The sequence below is a fragment of the Sparassis crispa genome, assembly GCF_003851025.1.
Source record: "Sparassis crispa DNA, contig_000016F, whole genome shotgun sequence".
Taxonomy (NCBI): Eukaryota; Fungi; Basidiomycota; class Agaricomycetes; order Polyporales; family Sparassidaceae; genus Sparassis; species Sparassis crispa.
Window position 1 is genome coordinate 225,301 of NW_020939763.1, and position 18,283 is coordinate 243,583.

General features: G+C 53.6%; 3 protein-coding genes across 3 annotated transcripts; 2 read left to right on the top strand and 1 right to left on the bottom strand.

Annotated features, from left to right (window-relative positions):
- Positions 1-481: 481 nt before the first annotated feature.
- Positions 482-11,866, top strand: SCP_1700960 (hypothetical protein; the record flags this gene model as incomplete). Its single annotated transcript, XM_027764883.1, has 14 exons — positions 482-522; positions 587-1,700; positions 1,770-1,783; positions 1,835-2,044; positions 2,091-2,187; positions 2,241-2,384; positions 2,448-2,465; positions 2,526-2,532; positions 5,445-7,802; positions 7,855-7,864; positions 7,915-8,357; positions 8,424-10,149; positions 10,339-10,478; positions 10,527-11,866. 14 exons carry the CDS (start codon positions 482-484, stop codon positions 11,864-11,866), a joined length of 7,662 nt encoding a protein of 2,553 aa, XP_027620684.1.
- Positions 11,867-13,597: 1,731 nt separating this feature from the next.
- On the top strand, positions 13,598-15,512 carry SCP_1700970 (Phosphoglucomutase; the record flags this gene model as incomplete). Its single annotated transcript, XM_027764884.1, has 5 exons — positions 13,598-13,674; positions 13,739-13,760; positions 13,813-14,758; positions 14,810-14,926; positions 14,977-15,512. The coding sequence occupies 5 exons, from the start codon at positions 13,598-13,600 to the stop codon at positions 15,510-15,512; spliced, it is 1,698 nt and encodes a 565-aa protein (XP_027620685.1).
- A 193-nt stretch (positions 15,513-15,705) lies between these two features.
- On the bottom strand, positions 15,706-17,520 carry SCP_1700980 (hypothetical protein; the record flags this gene model as incomplete). Its single annotated transcript, XM_027764885.1, has 7 exons — positions 15,706-15,816; positions 15,868-16,041; positions 16,093-16,467; positions 16,521-16,697; positions 16,758-17,101; positions 17,235-17,298; positions 17,344-17,520. 7 exons carry the CDS (start codon positions 17,518-17,520, stop codon positions 15,706-15,708), a joined length of 1,422 nt encoding a protein of 473 aa, XP_027620686.1.
- Positions 17,521-18,283: the final 763 nt, after the last annotated feature.

Genomic DNA, 18,283 nt, shown 5'->3' on the forward strand with positions numbered 1-18,283 from the left:
CAGAACTCCAGATCATTATGCCCATTATACCAGCGGCTTTTTCTGCACATTCACGTTCTCCTTGCAATGTCGGTCAACCGCACCTTCTTAGTCCCATTAGGTATCACTCACAAGAGCACTGCGATGACGACGACATCGCTGTCATGCCTGGCCCATCTCGCCCATCAGACACATTCACACTCTCGGGCCCAGTAAATCCCGATTTTACACCGCTCATATATCATAGCAGACACACTTCAAGATCAAATACACCTTTTCCATCCACGCAAGGACAGAACACACCCAGTTGGGAGTTTTCTTCGCGCAGAGTATGTGTATTTATATATTAAGCTGGAAATTACTGACCATACAAAATAAGCCATCATTATCTATGTCAGGTAATGCGGTCCCACAAACAATCGCCAACGCAAACCATGAAACTCTGTTGAAATTTCAAAATCAAGCATATCTTGGCCTGCGTGACGCTTATATGCGCCAAAAGATGGAAATACACGCGCTGAATGCACGGGAACAAATTCTAAAGTAAGTTCGAAGTTTTATCTCTCACTTTTTGCGCATATATGCTGCTTATTACCTTGTTCCGCAGGGAGACATATTCGAAACTTGTTGAAGCCGTGCCGCAAGCAGTCCTCCTCATGAACAGCGAACCCTCTCAGCCATCAAACTTTCCCGGTTCTTCTGACATCTCAGGACCACGCACTCTGTCTTTTTCGACTAGCGGTGGAGCACCCCTTTGCAAGAGCGACTATCCGGGTGTTCGTTTCTGGACGTTTGATGAGTGGAACGCATATAGGAAGATTCTAATCATGGAGGGAGGAATTCTACAGATCCCTGAAAGTATCAATGCCGACCACAGCACAGATGAACAGCAAGAAAGCGAAGATCGGTGGAGCAAGAAACCCAATGCTACCAAGAAGAAAAAGACCATACGCCGGGCACTGTACCTGGAGGATGAACACGGTGAAACCGTCAGCGACAATCGGGCCGGCGAGATTCAGCGCGTTGCCAGAGAAATTTGGGCACAACTATGGAACGAGGGCCATGCGCCGGAGACTTGGGGTGCAAAAACTGCGAACGTCGCAGCTTTCTATTATAAGCAGATGAGTCTTCGCTGTCCTGAACTGAGACTTTGCCATGGAGACTGGAAAGCCGAACGCCTTGCGATCGACTCCTACTCTCAGTGGCACACTACTCGGTCTAAAGGCGACGAGATGAAATCTGCCTCTCGGTCTCGTTCTCGTGCTCATTCCCGTGCTCATTCGAAATGTAAGGCCCGCTCTGCATCAGACATGGACTCTTCCGAAGACGACTCTCAACCAACCAAGCGCGTCAAAGCAACCATGTCTTCTTCCACCCCATCTTCGAACTCAATATCGATATCTAATCCTACTCCTGATACTGTACACTCTCGAGAGTCTGCAAATCCTGCCGTGAATGTTCAATCGTCTTCCAGTAGCGCCGTCGCTCTTATCTCTGCTATCGCTATCACTCCTGCCGAATCCGGATCACCTGTTGCCAACGAGGACGACGAAGAGCTTGAATATATTGATGCTAGTCTTGGACTTGCCGGCTCTGCTTGTGACCCCACTACGGCTTCAGGACAGCGAGATGATATGGACCCTGGCACCCACGAACGACAGCAGACGCCTATCGCAAGCACTTCAGTCCCGACCACAGCTCGAAACCCGACAAACTCAATGGTGCGTCCTTGAAATATATTATTGTCCAGTTGTTCTCATTGTAATGGGTGCCGTCGCATCTCAACTCAGCCTCTTGATCCTCTGTATGTACATTCCATCTTTACAGCAAACTCATGCTGAACTTTAGATTCAAGTGCCGACATGTTCGATATGACTCCTGCTACAGCACAAACAGCAACAACCTCAACATCTGCTGCTACTGTAATCCCTCCGGCATCCGAACTTCCAGCACTTACTTCCGGCGATATCGTGACGGACTCGGTTCGTACAGCGGTACCTACAATGCAACCGAAGAAGAAGAAAAAATCGCCCAAGATGTTCGCCAACAGCTCAAGCACCGCATCGTGAGTCTCATCCCCTCTATCATTTATGCTTATTGTCGGCTTCCAGGAATTTGTTTGCAAAAGACTGGCTCAAGACTCATGAAGGAGAATCCCGAGAACAATTCCAATCCGCGTGGGAGGCCCTCGAATCAGCGGAACGGAAGGTGAGTTATCTATATCAACGCTTGAATCTGCGCTGATCGCAGTTTTATTACAGATGTATGAGGACAGGAGTGCAGCCACCATCGCTGCACTGAAGGCAGAGAAAGCTGCTGCAAAGAGAGCTGAGAAGGCTGCGAAGGTATCGGGAAAGAAGAAGGCAGGGCAAGTGACGCTCCCCGCCAGCGCGGGCACGAAAAAGGTACCTTATCTCACTCTTTATCTATGCTATGACACATATTCACTGACTCTACTTATATTACAGGTGTTGGGCAGCATCCAGGTGTGAAAATGGGGACGACGGCGAACGCAGGGAGTGCGGATGTGTGCGGTTGCGTGCCAGTGCGCGGGTGCGTACGCGGGCAGGGGGATGGGCGCGCGCGTGCGTGCGGGGGTGTGTAGGTGCGAGGGCGGGGGTACGGGCAGGAGCGGGAGCAGGGGCAGGAGCGGCAGCGGCAGCGGCGGCGGGGGCAGAAGCGGGGGCGAGAGCGGGGGCGGGGGCGGGGCCAGGGGTGGGAGCAGGGGCGGGGGCGCGGGCGTGAGTGGAGCACACCGAAGTAGATCGCGCGATGTCGCAGGAGCTCGCACGACGGCGAGGGTGCTCACACGACGTCGAGTGTAGTCACAGTGTATTAAATCACGACAATACAATGTTTTACAGCGGCTTAATATTCAACTAGATGCGAAATGCCTCGATTCTCCCGCTTGGCACTGTGCTAGCCTGCGACCACATTTGATTGGGCTCGCGCAAGATCGCATATAGTCCAAATTTTCGCGGCTGGTCGCAGCTGGTCACAGCCACGACCTCGTGCGACTTGCTGCGATCTCACAATACGCGTTTTCCACTGGGGTTGATGACTCGTTCATGCGTGATGGTGTGAAAACTATCCGCGAGATGATCAGGAAGAAAGTCGGACGGGCACTACCTGATAGTAATGCTCTGAAAAATATGAAAAATATACCTCTGCCTGACAAGTATTCAGGCCCAGTGGAAAACGCGTATTGTGAGATCGCAGCAAGTCGCACGAGGTCGTGGCTGTGACCAGCTGCGACCAGCCGCGAAAATTTGGACTATATGCGATCTTGCGCGAGCCCAATCAAACGTGGTCGCAGGCTAGCACAGTGCCAAGCGGGAGAATCGAGGCATTTCGCATCTAGTCGAATATTAAGCTGCTGTATAATAATTGTATTGTCGTGATTTAATACACTGTGACTACACTCGACGTCATGTGAGCACCCTCGCCATCGTGCGAGCTCCTGCGACATCGCGCGATCTACTTCGACCTGCTCCGCTCACACCCCCGCCCCCGCTCCCACCCCTGCCTGCGCCCCCGCCCCCATTCCCGCCCCCGCCCCCGCTCCTGCCCGTACCCCCGCCCTCGCACCTACGCACCCCTGCACCTACGCACCCCTGCACGCACGCGCGCGCCCATCCCCCTGCCCGCGCACGCACCCGCGCACTGGCGCGCAACCGCACACATCCGCACTCCCTGTGTTCGCCGTCGTCCCCGTTTTCACACCTGGATGCTGCCCAACACCTGTAATATAAGTAGAGTTAGTGAATATGTGTCATAGCATAGATAAAGAATGAGATAAGGTAGAGAGGTCTGCTACAAAGTCGGTGCAAGCACAGCTGTTCACGCTCAGGCTGACTGGATAGTCGAGGTCATCCAGATGGCTTCTCGCGCTCGAAGTGTGCATAAAGGCCCGGCGAGCTCGTTAGTCGGGGTCGTCGGAAGAGAGATGTGTGACCGCGGAGCCTGCTACAGGGGGCGGGGGGTTTTGGACGCCGCAAATGAACCTCTCGCAGTGCGAGACGATCGCCTCGGTGCGCTCAGTCCTCGCTCGATCCATGTGCCCCCCGCCCGCGCGCCCAAATATCGATCCTCTGACCCCGGATTTCCCGGTATATGCGCCAGAAGTCGACGTGCCGTGTCCGCATCCACATCCTTGTACTCACCTGGTCATCCTAACTTACCCCATCCCCCCACTTCTCAACTTCTCGATGCGGGTCATGTCTATCGTGCGCGCCAGGGTCGCGAATCGGCGAATGCGGCGCGCGGACGGGACTGCTCGGATGTCTTCATTTGGCTTTGGAGCCTGGAATGCGGCACGCGTACCGCGCCCAGCCGCTTGAGATTGAGGGGCTAGTCAGTGCCCCCCAATTGAAGGCGCAGATGGAAAGATCATGGGGATCTCAACGAATGTGGATAGTATCGGATCGCCTTCTTATCGGAAGATTAGCATAACATGATCCACACTTGCACGTAGGCAGTACTTACTACCGTAATCAGCAGCAACGCTGCAAGTACACCAGAGGGGGTCTCTCGACCATCTGATAAGTAAATTTAAGGACATTTCAGGTGCCTGGATGCCTGACACAGAAACTGTCGCCGTACCTCGTCAATAGGGGCACATCAGAGGATTACAGTCAGGAAGACAAACACACATTCACATAGTCCGGATGTGTCGCAATGTGCACCACGCGTGCACCAGAAAGCAGTGCAAACTTGTTCTCCCGGAACTGCTGCGAGATTAGACAGGGAATGAGATGTAGAACAGTTCGCACTGTGCGGGGTGCGGGCAGCTGTGCGCACTCGAGTGTGGCATGACCGTCACATTGAGGCAGAGAAGGCTGTTGAGCCACTTCTCGACGGTGTCTTCGGCCACATATAAAATCGGTGTCTCGAGCTTGCAGTGTGCACGCTTTCGGCAGTGCCTTGACGATGGGCTTCTTGAAGCTCGAGCTTACCGCTGCATCGTCTTCACCCGCGGCGGTGTCTTTAGTACGCGAGGGGTGGGTGCTCTCATGGAGCTGTTGGATGAGCTTGAGTGAGAGTAATCGGCCGGTATAATAAGCATCGTGCTCTGGAGGTCAGAGCGACTGGATGCAGGAGGACAAGAGCGCAGACGTGGTGGCGACATGAGTACGGTGACGCGTCCATGTCTCTGTCACATGATGAGCTCGGCGTGGGTGCAAAGAGATGATATAAGTGCAAGTACACTGGGCACAAGTACAACATATAGTATATAGCTAATTGAGACACGCGTGCAGGCAAAATTCGACAGATGGCGGCCTTACGTCGAGCAAAGTGCAATTCAGATGGGACATGGTACAGGATCGACGCGTCAAATCACAGGATGTCTCGCACGTGTTCGACCAGGTGAGATCTGGTTCGACCGCTTGCGATAGTCCAAGTCAAGCCGCGATCTGATGCGTCTTGGTTTGTTCTTGGAATATGCGTTTTTCACTGGGATTCAGGTGAGGATGATCTCGAAGTTTTCGAATCGTGGTTGAAGTCCCTATTGCGATGGCTTCGGCTTTATCGCATGTGCGGACCAGACCTCGATGAGGAACGGCTCCAACTTATGGGCCAATTTCTCAAGGGTAAGGCTGCCGACTGGTACAATGACAATGTCGACACACCTCACAATAATGTAAAGTGGAATTTCGAAGATGCCGCGTGTGCCATTTTCTGGCGGTTCTTGTATCACGCAACCGCAGGAAATGCGGCTGATAAATTCTACGCAGTAATATACATGAAGGATGGCGGAGTAAACGGTGTATGGGATGAGCTAGCTAAGTATGCTGCCCGTATGCCTCAGCCGCCCGATGACTACACGTTCGCGCGAACCTTTGTCAAGGCGCTTCCGGACGAAGTCTGCATCCCTCTGTTCAGATCAAAGGATGTTTCCGTCGAGACCACTCCGCTTACCACATTGCTGCGTCTCGCTGTTCAGCAAGAACACAACAACCAGGTCGTTTCACGAAATCGTGTCAAACGTTCCGCGCCTGCGCCCGTACCCACGCCGGCGAAAACTACTTCTACCCAAGACACTCATGGCCAGAGCTCATCTGTGAAGCACCCCGACCATGGGAAGTCGACGCGATTTGTGCGCGTCGTGCGTCGCAATGATTTTCGTCGTGATGGCGGATCTGGAAACCGTCCGCTGCAGAGCACGAATCGCTCATTGCAAGCCCCGCCGCAGTCCACGCAGAAGGACGGGCGGCCTACTAACTTCTCTGGAAATCGTGGCGGACCGTCAGGAAACCTTGCGAACGTCCGGTGTTACAACTGTGGTGAGTACGGCCACTTGTCACCGAACTGCCCGAAGCCCAAGGGCCCAAAGCTCCACGCGGCTCGTGTAATTGACGAGCGAGAAGCCGCGGAGGCAGAACCTGCCCAGGATGATGCGCAGGAGCATCCGGAGGTAGCTGAGGATGAGCACACTTTTGTGCATGATAATGTCGCACCCAATGCAGGAAATGGCGAACCCGAGGACGAGACGGTTGCACTCATCGAGGGCTCACAGTATGATCCAGAGGAGGAGAGCAACCCTCTGGAGGAGTACTTTGACCTCGAAGATGATGAGGTCATGTACTACGGGTCGATGCGCATCGTTGAGGATGAAGATTCTGCAGAATCCGAGCCCTCGCGCGAAACACTCTCCGTGTTCGAGCATGAGATGCTTCGACTCCAGACCGAGATTACGGCTGGAGGAGATGCTACAGCACTTGTTGGAGATGCTGACAATGCTGCTGTGTCCGCTGTATTTACAAATCCACCGGCATACCAGGATGAGTCCTCGGAGCCGCTGTTGTTCGAATCGGACACAGATGTGGATGACGACGAAATGCCGCCACTTGTGGCAATTCCAGATGCTGAGGAAAATAGTGACAGCATCTCGGAAGTTAATACTAATGGCGCTCTTGAGTCATGGCTTGCAGGTCCTCCGATGGATGCTATCCACGGCCTGTATGCCCTCAATGGTGACCTCCTTTCAAACCTACAACAGTACGGCCGGTACATCGACATATTGTACGGCCAATTGCTGTGGACCCAACGCGAGCTTGCCCGCAGCGTCGTAGAGCAAGGAAACTTGCTGCGCGACCCGTTTGATCGCGTGTGGGCGCTGACCGAATTCATGTGGCGGCGCAAGCGAATTCGTGCACGGCTTCTAGTGCAGCGTGATATTCTTGCTGCAATGCCGTTGCCTGACCGCGGTGACTATGAGGACGACCCGTCGCCCGCCGCGGTGTTCAATGCAATATCGGACATCCTCTTCGAGGACCCCGACGATGCTCCGCCTGTATATGAGCATCAGGACTTTGCGCCAACATCAGTATCGCTGTGTGCAATGGCCGCTACGCCGGCGCCTGCAGCATTACCCGTGGTAACTCGTGCCATGATACGGCGCCAGCAGACTTGTCGTCGGCCAGACGTGTCGTGTCTTGACCAGACTTGTCTCACGGGCTACGTTACTGTCAATGGCCTACAGGCCCTCATCCTGTTTGATTCGGGGAGTACGACAGACTCGATCTCTCCGGAGTTTGCTCGCGTAGCGGGAATCTCGATCTTGGAACTCGAGAACCCCGTAATCCTTCAACTTGGATGTGTTGGTAGTCGCTCACGAATTAATTATGGTGTGAGAGTTCCTGTTATTTGTGGAACCTTCCAGGATGATGTCTACTTAGATGTCGTCAATCTTGATCGATATGACGTTGTACTGGGAACACCATTCATGCGTAAGTTCGGTGTCATTCTTGACTTTGCGAACAGCATCATCCGCTTCCATGGACAACAAATTCATGCACTCCTGCCAGGGGAGGAGGAAGCTGGTGCTAATCGGCGAAAAAAGACGTTTCCTATGCGTCATGCTCATGCTAGCAGCATTGCCGCTGTGAATACTCCAAGCCCTACGTCCTGTTCGGACTGACTAGCCGCTCGAAGAGACAGCAATGGTGAGGTGACCGGAACCTCAGCGCAGACGATTCGACTGCATCGAATCACCACGGATGTACACGGTTTGGCAAACACTATGAATATTGAGCGATGCTCGAGAATTCGCGACAAGATTCTTGAGCAGAATGCAGATTTGTTGGAGCCTGTGCCACCAGGCCTCCCTCCATTGCGAGAGGTTGTGCATATGATCCCTCTAATTGACGAGCAGAAGAGATATAATTATTATCTTCCGAAGGACAAATTGATCGGATGTCACTTCAAGGTAGTGACTGATCACCGTGCACTTATATTTCTCAAGGACAAGCGCAAGGTGCCGCAGCGACTCGAGCGGTGGATCGAGTACCTCAGCCAATTTGACTATGAAATTGTGCATGTTCAAGGCACAACAAACCGAGTCGCAGACTCATTCTCCCGCTACTTTGCAGAAGAAGGTGTGGACATGCTGCACGACCCACAGGATTATGTGTCAGCCGATATCCGACTTGACCCGTGAGGAGAAACCCTCTCTGGGAATCGCATGGCGGAAATCCGTGCTCAGCGTATAATTGAGCCGGTTGAGCAGCGCGTGCAGGAAGCGACTGAACTTGCTGCGCACCGCCCCACAGACGTACTGCAAACTAGTGCAGGTACTGGCGAAGATCCTACCGCATTAGATTCTGAAGTTGCAGGCCCTCCGCTTGATGTTATAGTTGAGCGGATTGTTGATTTCAAGGCAACAGTGAAGGACGGGTACAAGGACGATATGTTCTTCGCCAAGGTCCTAGAGCATTCTGATGATCACAAGGCTTTCGCCGTTCAAGACGGATTTATCTGGCACCGTCAGAGTGCGAGAGACAATTTTCTGTGTATTCCGCGGGTGCTAGTACATCACCGGAATCTCACGGAAATCATTATTGACCAAGCGCATGTCACACTGGGTCATTTGGGGAACCGACGTACCTCCGACTATGTTCGTCGCTGGTATTGGTGGCCAGATGTCGGAAAGGACATTGCAAAGTTCTGCGCGAGTTGCGGAACATGTCAGACATCGAAATCTGCTACCCAGCGTCCTCTCGGATTGTTACACAGCATGCCGGTTGCAGCACGCCCATGGGACTCGATCGGTATGGATTTCGTGGGACCATTCCCGGAATCCCAAGGTCATGACTATCTGTGGGTTATCATTGATCGTCTAACATCAATGGTACATTTAGTACCCACCAATACAACGGCAAAAGCGTCGGAAATCGCTTGGTTATATTTCAGGGAAGTCGTCCGACTTCACGGCCTACCTGAGTCGATCATCTCCGACCGAGATTCAAAGTTTACGTCGAAGTTTTGGAGCGAACTGCACCGCCTTCTGGGCAGTCAGTTGCTCATGTCGACATCATTTCATCCGCAGACCGACGGCGCTTCGGAGCGGTCGATCCGCACTGTCTCGCAAATCCTACGAAGTCTGGTCAGGCCAGATCAGATGGACTGGGTTGAAAAGATACCGTTGGTCGAGTTTGCAATAAACTCGAGCATCAACGCGTCCACGGGGTTCGCTCCGTTCGAGTTGAACAGCGGATACATGCCGCAGATGATACGGGATCTTGCTCGAGAGCCGGCAATGCCGGGGGTGAAGGTGTTCACCGAATGCACGCTGGAAAATCTGTCGATCGCGCACGATTCAATTATCGCTAGCAGGGTGGTACAGACTCACCATGCTAACCTGAGACGACGTTCTGAGCACCCAGAATTGGGCTCAGAAGGCGAAAGTCTTGTAGGAAAGTTACTTTACCTGTCCACAGAGAACCTCTCTCTGCCGAAAGGGAGGGCCAAGAAACTGACCCCAAGGTTCATTGGGCCATATAAGGTGCTAAAGGCGCACCCTGAGACATCCAGCTATACCCTGGATCTGTCTAGTGAGCTCAGGAGGAGGAGAATCCATCCTACCTTCCATGCCTCCAGGCTCCGGCATCATGAGCCTAATGACAATGTCCTATTCCCTTCTAGAGATCCTAGGGCATTCTATGACTTTGGAAATGAGTCAGAAGACGAATTTTTGGTGGATGAAATTGTTGCTCACCAGTGGAAAGGCAATTCTATCCAATTCCTTGTCAGGTTTGACGATGGAGACACACTGTGGGAACCATATGTCGAATGCAAAGACCTGGAAGCATTAGACCGTTACCTGGAGCTTCTAGGAGTGTCCGACTGGCGTCGTTTGCCACGCTCGGGATGGCCGCGCGAGCAGCGCGAGTAGGTCGCGTTTGCGCGCGAACGTTCGGCGAGCACTAACAGGACTTCGAGCTCGACGCGCGTTCAAGTCACGAGACGCCGACGCGTCGAGATTCGGTCTTTTCTTACGCCCAGCGCTTGTGACTGAATCTCGCCATTCGGTCATTTTGCTTCTTTCTCTCACAAGCACCTGGCTTGCTGGTGAAGTAGCTCACCAGCAATTATTCGTGCTGCGCTATTAGGCGCGAATAAATTTGGGTTTTGTTCTGCATTCTCCGGGACTGTTTTGGCCATGCCGCGTTCGAAGGCAGACTACGACTACCCGATGTCGGAAGGAGAACGTGAACACCGTGAGTTCGAGGATCATACTCACATGCGTCGATCTGAATCTCGCGAAGGCGGCGTTCATCGCCCTCGCTCAGAATCACCCGGGGAGGTGACGGTACGCCTTCCCACACCGATAAGGCTCCCTTGGCGATACAAGGAGGAGCTCCGCAGCATCCTGCATGACCGAGGCTGCCTGACGTGTGATAAATATGCGGACCACGTCAAGGATCACGGCAAGGTCAGCAAGGCATACAAGGATGCCGTGCATGACCTCGAGTTGACCGTCGGGAAGCGTCAGTGGGACCAGGCATACAATGCGGGCTACCTCCATGGGATAGATGAAGGTCAAGCCATGGCTGCGCAAGCCAATCGTGACGACCTTATAATTCAGCTCAACAAGCACATTGCAGAGCTGGAGAACATCGTTGAACAGACCAATGCATCCCGTGCTCAGTTCACCTTTTCGTACCCCGTGGGAGGCTCTTCCTCTGTAGGGGGGGGTCCGTCACATAACATAGACCACCATGCTCCGGTGATTTTCACGGCTAAGCCTACCGTCCAGTCTGCTGGAGCATCAGCCAAGTCGAGGCCTACCTCCATGCCTGTGTCAATAGCCAAACTTGACCGGATGATCAAGGATGCGATGGTTCCTAACCATTGGAGATCTGCAGAGGCACTTCAGCACTGGTTGCAAGAGGCTCAACCAGCGCTGCTTGCGAACCAAAGCACACCTGTCCAGCGCTACTTGCAGAAGATGTGGCATGCTCCGGAATGGTTCAACCTGGAGACGTGCACTCCCTTCTGGAATGATTCATGTGCGACATGGGTCAACTACTTGACAACTAACCCGAAGAAAGAGGTCATGGGCCTCATTCATGTCGGCGAGAATGGCTTATTCAATGAGGAGTCGTTCCGCATCATTCACGGAGTTCGCCTGCTAGCTGACGTGCAGGTGAAGATGAGTATTAACAGGAGGACCCATCGCGCAAATGTTCTTGCTCGTCTCCAGGAGCTTTTCCAAGACCCACAAGCCTATGCTCGGGAATTGAAGGCCGCTGGCACGACTATAGCCAGTGTCCTCAAGTTGCAGCCTATTCCGGAGTCGAACAATTATCGTCTCCGCGACGTTGCAATTCACTGTGCGAAATGCGGCATCACTATGCAGATGGCACAAGACGCACTGTCGGTTTGGGCCCGCGGAACTCTTCCCGGACCGAATGCAGAGGCGGCGCCGGAGCAACCTGCTCCGGGACCATCAAATATTGCCCCTACTGCCGCTGACAGCACCCAGGACGGCCATGCCACCATAGCCGGCGATCCTGTGGGCAACACGCCGACTGAACCCGTTCCCAGACAGGACGCGGTGATGACGGATGTGAATCCTGCAGCGGTCAATGGCAACCCGGCTTAAATATGCCTATCGCGCGGCGATGGATCCGTGTGGGTCCCCGCTGTACCTTAAGGCTGCCATTGCCTCTGGCCTCCACCCTGCGCAGTCACTGCTCCTTTATCCGCGTCGAGTGTGCGCGAGTGCTCGACGTTAATCAGGAATCTCGGCCCTAAACCGGGAATTATGCAATCCGTCTCGCTCGTCGGGCGGTTCTCTTCAAACCCCTACTCAAATCGCAGGTTCAACAGCCTGCTGTATTTCGCTCCCCCCCGGACTCGCTTTGGAGGAGGAGGGTGTAAGGATATTAGAGGAATAGAGTAGTCGAGGCATCGGAGTTAGCCGAGGCGTTGAATACGCGCTCAACCGCGTAGATGGGTTTTTCGTCTTTACTTTACTCGCTGAAAACTTGCCTTCCGAATACACTCGGTTCAGTGCATTTCCCGCGACTTAAGGACCACCAAAGGCCGCAAAAGCCTTATACAGCGGCTCTTCGAAGGTCAAGTCAACATTGACTTTCCCGGGGTCGACAGAGAAAAGTTGATCGGTAGATTCGACAGGATTTGCAGCGGTACTCGAGCGTGGTATTCTCGAGACTGTAACGAATGAGGGCGGACGGAGTTTCACGCGACACAGTGCTGAACCGAAAAACAAGGCCATGGTTTTATTTAATTCGTGTAATTGAGAACAGTTCTCGTCCTCATCGATCATCGATCATCCCGTGTGTCTGATACAGCAGTCTGAGAGATGGACAGCGAGATGCTTACATAACTGAGTGGGTCCAGTATCCTGAATTTAGCTGAACAGGACTCAAACAGGACTATTAACTTGAAGCGATGAGTAAACACGAGGCATGGAACACAATTTAACACACGTGGCCAGATGCAATATTAATTTCGACTTGCACTACAGTCACGATAGGAATCACGTTCGAAGGCGTACCGTGACGCTCTTGAACTTTTGAAGTTGTTCTCGTTCTCTTCTTTCCAAGTACTCGCCAGGATGTTGCGTGGGCGAACCCTGATTGATTTTGGCCCCTCCAAGATTGCGTTTCGACAAGTTCGGGGAACTTTGTAAGGTTTTATTCGCGAAACCGGGGCCAATTCGACGAACGACTAACATTAGGTTATCCGCAAGTTGGGCTGGGACAGCTTTGCGAGAGCATGGATCCCGAGTACGTGGACTCTCCTTATGCTATAAATAATAAGGGTGATTTGACGCCGTGTCGTGCTCATATAGCATTTGTCTCATAGATTTCTTCAGGTGTCGCGCTCGAGCCTTGTCGACATCAGGGTGATCGCAGGACATTACCAGGTGTTCCCATTCCCATCCGTGTTCCACTTTATCTCCACATATCGCGACCTCAGGCAGGAGTGTATCGAAGATATCAACCTCATACGCTACTAGTTAGGCTCTGGCATGTACGACGAGATACAATTCTCCGGCGGACGAGCCTGTTGAGTATATGCACAACGACTGTCGCGTTATCCGCGCCGCATCTTCATACTTGCAGAGTCTCATTCGTCGCATGCCTTGAGTGATGCTTCCGAGGGACGGCTGCAGCACCAGACTTGGTATACCTCCCTTTTAGGCGGTAGTGTGCGAGACTCGAGTCGTGGACCGTGACTGTGCCAGTCCAAGTCACGATCGCGTGACGTCACAAATTAGATAAGTAGTGAATTTCCATATACGGGAACCTACTTAAGAGCGGCCGCCCTGAATGTCGTGCCGTGCTCCTCTTCGGCGTGTCCATCGATGGCGTATCAAGTCAAGGAGATCCCGACAAAGCCCTACGATGGGCAGAAACCTGGCACTTCCGGTCTCAGGAAGAGGTGAGTCCCAGATAGTGATGCCGAGCGGGCGAGAACAGAGACAACATCGCTGACAACATCACAGGGTGAAGGTCTTCCAGCAGGAGGTATGAATTATCTGTGTGTATGTGGGGACAAGTATTGACGGTCTGTGCACAGCATTACACCGAGAATTTTGTACAGGCCATCTTTGACTCAATCGACCCCAAGGGGTCTACTCTCGTCATCGGTGGTGACGGCCGTTTCTTCTCCCCGGAGACTGTGCAAACGATCCTTCAGATCGGCTCTGCGAACGGAGTCGCGAAATTCATCATAGGCCACAATGCCATTCTGTCTACCCCCGCTGCCTCGAACGTGATCCGCAAGTACAAGGCAAACGGTGGTATCCTGCTCACCGCCAGCCACAACCCTGGCGGTCCCAACAATGATTTCGGTATCAAGTACAACGTGTCCAACGGGGGTCCGGCCCCGGAGAACGTGACGAACAAGATCTTCGAGAAATCGAAGGTCATCGCGTCATACAAGGTCATCGAGCTGCCCCCTCTTGACCTCTCCAAGATCGGCAGCTTTACGTATGGCCCGACCAAGGTCGAGATCATCGACTCCGTCACGGACTACGTGCTGCTGCTCAAATCAATCTTCGACTTCCCGCTCATCAAGTCGTTCTTGCTCACGAACGCAACCTCGTTCCGCGTACTGTTCGACGGTATGCACGGAGTCACGGGTCCATACGGCAGCGCGATCTTCGTGGACGAGTTGGGGCTACCCGCGTCCTCGGTGCAGAACGCGGTGCCTCTGCCCGACTTCGGCGGAGGACACCCTGACCCTAACCTCACGTACGCGCACGAGCTCGTGGACCGCGTCGAGGCGGAGAACATCCAGTTCGGCGCGGCGAGCGACGGTGACGGTGACCGGAACATGATCTACGGCAAGGGTGCGTTCGTGACGCCGAGCGACAGTGTCGCGATCATTGCAGATTGGGCACAGGACGCGATCCCGTACTTTAAGAACGGAATTAAGGGTCTCGCGCGCAGCATGCCTACCAGCGGCCAGATCGATTATGTTGCGAAGAAGAAGGGTCTGGCGTGCCATGTCGTGCCCACAGGTGCGACGAGGTCGTGTCGATGGATGATCCACACTAAAAAACCTCCTGCAGGCTGGAAATTCTTCGGAAACCTCATGGATGCTGGACAGCTGTCAATTTGCGGTGAGGAATCGTTTGGCACAGGGTCAGACCACATCCGGGAGAAAGACGGTGTGTGGGCGATCGTCGGTAAGTGTCTTATCCTACATCATTCTGCTATCTGTTAATTACGGCGCCAGCATGGTTGAACATCCTCGCGTATGCGAACAAGCAGTCGCCAAACGAGCTCCTCGGTATAAACGAGCTGCTGCAGAAGCACTATGCGGTCTACGGGCGCTCGTTCTTCTCGCGCTATGACTACGAGGAGGTCTCCTCTGAGGGTGCGCAGCAGCTCGTGGATGCGCTGAACGCGCACATCAGCAAGGGTTCACTTGCGAAGACATCGCACACGTCCAAGACGACCGGGCAGACGTTCGAAGTCTCGGAGGTATACAACTTCGACTACACGGACCCGATCGACAAGAGCGTGTCGAAGAACCAGGGCCAGGTAGTGAAGTTCACCGACGGCAGCCGAGTCGTGTTCCGCCTCAGCGGCACCGGCAGCCACGGCGCGACCGTGCGGATGTATGTCGAGCGTTATGTCGTGCCGGAGAAAGGCTTGGAGGAGCTCCGGAAGAACACCGCGGAAGGCCTCAAGGGTCTCATCGAGGTCGCACTGGAGATCAGCAACTTGACCAAGTTCTTGGGCAGGGAGAAGCCAACCGTCATCACGTAGCATTGTCGTTCATTGGTCTGGTCTGCGAGAATAATCTTCCCGGAGCAAACATGCACGTCCGGTTGTACTGTGTACATATAGACTTGGAGTAGAAAGTATAAGAACGAATATCACAAGAATATTAACATTTCAGTCGAATGAGGAACGTGCCCTACATTTCCACACTCGCTCGTCATAGCCGGGTTGGGTGAATTCACATACGTACGACGAGGAACTGCTCCGGAACCTCCGGACTCTCGTATGATGAGAGACGTACATCAATAGTGATGGTACCGTCTTCTTCCACGATTGGGACTCGTTCGACCTGGTGATATTGAGCTGAATACCTGCTTAGCGACCACGCATGGACACATACTTGATACACTCTCGTGTTGGATCCGAAATGCGTGAGGGTCGGTGGGCACTGACGGACGAGAGACAAGATTAGCTCGGAAGAGACGACAGGAGCGTCCCCAGACGTGAGGAGTGGCCGATTAACGTGGACAGTGCGCAGCCTGTGCGCTTCCGCAAGACAGGGCCCTAGCTCGTCCTGCATCACACTCAGTCACAGTATGTACGGCTCGTACGGGCGGACTCGTACCAGCGCATCCTGGTCCATGACGACGAACAGCTGCTCGAGTAACGGACAGCAGTGGCAGACGTCTGCGATCGCACTGAGGCTCACGGGCATGCGGTGTATGGAGAATCGCCTGAGTCGCAGGCCGTGCACTTTCACGATCGCGTGGCAGAACACGTCGCTCAGCGTGGGCTCGATCTCCCCACCGATTGTAGACATGTGGAACTGCTCGAGCGGCGCGGGCGCCAGTAGGGCGAGGACGTCCGTGTCCCACCAGTGGGTACGGCGTGCGGCAGCGTGCACTATCGATTCGGGCGCCATGCGCGCGGCGAGCGTGATAGAACGCAGATGGACGAGAGCACCCGTGCGGGCGCATTGCTCGCTTAAGTGTTTCATATCCTGCGAGGTTCATAAATATTTGAGGAGTCAGAGTCTTGTGCCAGATGACTTACAAAATGGTCCGAGATGCCTTCCAAGCCCAAGCTCAGGAGCCCGTTCTCGCTTGCTGCCAGAATCGCTAGCACTCCTCGTTCGGTCACTTTCCGACACCCGGCAAGGTAAAGGTGCTCGAGCTTAGAGATGTGCGGGGCGAGCATTTCTAATAGCGTGTCAGTCACTGCCGCAGGAGACTATTGTCCACACGTTACCAATTTGTCTCACAGCAGTGAAGGCAAAGGACGTTGGCTCACCTTGCAGATGAGGCTGAGATGCCGCAGCGTGTCGCCCGTATACCGCATCCAGCAGGGTAGAGTGTTGATCACTGCGCTGCTGGGCATGATCAGGGTGATCTTGCGCAGGCGGCTAAATCTCGCAAGGATGGATGGGTCATAGCGGCCGTGATGCGAGCCGTTGATCTCGAGCTCCTTGAGTTGCGTGCAGAACAGGAGCGCTTCGAGCACGCTGGACGTCAGAGACCCATCGCGAGTCCAGGTACAAGATTTGAGGTTGACGCAATTTATGATGCCCCTCAGACAGATGTCAAGTACATTCTCCTGATCTGCAGACTGGAGGGCTTTCGGAAAGTCACAGATGACTGAGTGAAATAGTCAGTTCATCTCCTCTCCGGACTAGAGTGGCACATAGCGATCACTGGGTGCCAAGATCTGGCTCCGCGGGTGAAGTCGCGTTTCACAGCACCATAGCTGTAAACAAAATAGAGCACGAACCCAGCCTCTTAACGTGCGATGCGAGCGTAGGATGATCGGAGAGTGTCCTGAACAGTTTCTTCACCTGGGATCTCGGTGAGACATGCTCCCTAGCCGTGTAAACACATACCTTCGCCTTCGCCTCCTTCTGCCATGCATAGATGAATGCATGCTCGTACAACAGAGGAATGGCAAAAGCGCGAAAATAATGGTCGACCAGACAGAGAGCAGCAAGATGATTTGGGCGAAGGATATGTCGCAAAATTAGAGGTAGAACTTCGAGTGGCAGATCCAAGAAGCGAGCCATTTGGCTTCTGGTGACTCCCCGACAACTATTTTTCAGCGTCCACTGCTACCCACCTTTTCGCGCGGATGCCCACTAATGGCGGTGGATGCCCTTATGCTGCGGGAAAGTGTTTACAGATGGCAGCTATATGTCCAGCATTGATGCACAATGCTCGCTACTCCCGCCTGCTTCTAAGGCATGCATTTATTGTGTACCTTCCATGTCCAGCGTCGACGCACAGCGTCCGCTGCTACCCGCCTTTTAGTGCGGATGCCCATCGATGGCGGTGGATGCCCTCAGACTGCGAGGAAGTGTTTACCGATGGCTCTATGACCAGCGTCGATGCACAGTGCCCGCTGCTCCTGCCTGTGACTGCGGATGCCGAGGTAGTGGTCTACCTGTCACTCACCTTACCCCTATTTGTGTTGTTCATGAATATCGTCCTCTGCTACTCTAACGACACCGTGGACCATCGTGACATGAGAAGTGTGTTTACAGAACATGATGTTATGGTCAGCATTGAGACACAGTGCCCGCACTGCCCGTCCTGTAACGCGAGTTCTTTCGCATGCGAGCATTCTCTTCCATCGCATTGCTGTTGTCGACCCCTTGTCCGCGAGCCGTCGCACTACCTGTATACCCCAGCTCGAGATCCAGCAGTGTGCAGCACTTCCATATTATGCTCCATGTGCACATCGTGCATCGGGCATCGTGGTGAGTGGGGTCAAGTATGCACAGTGACTGTGCTGGCATTCTTCACGCAACCTGTAATTACTCTTTCAAA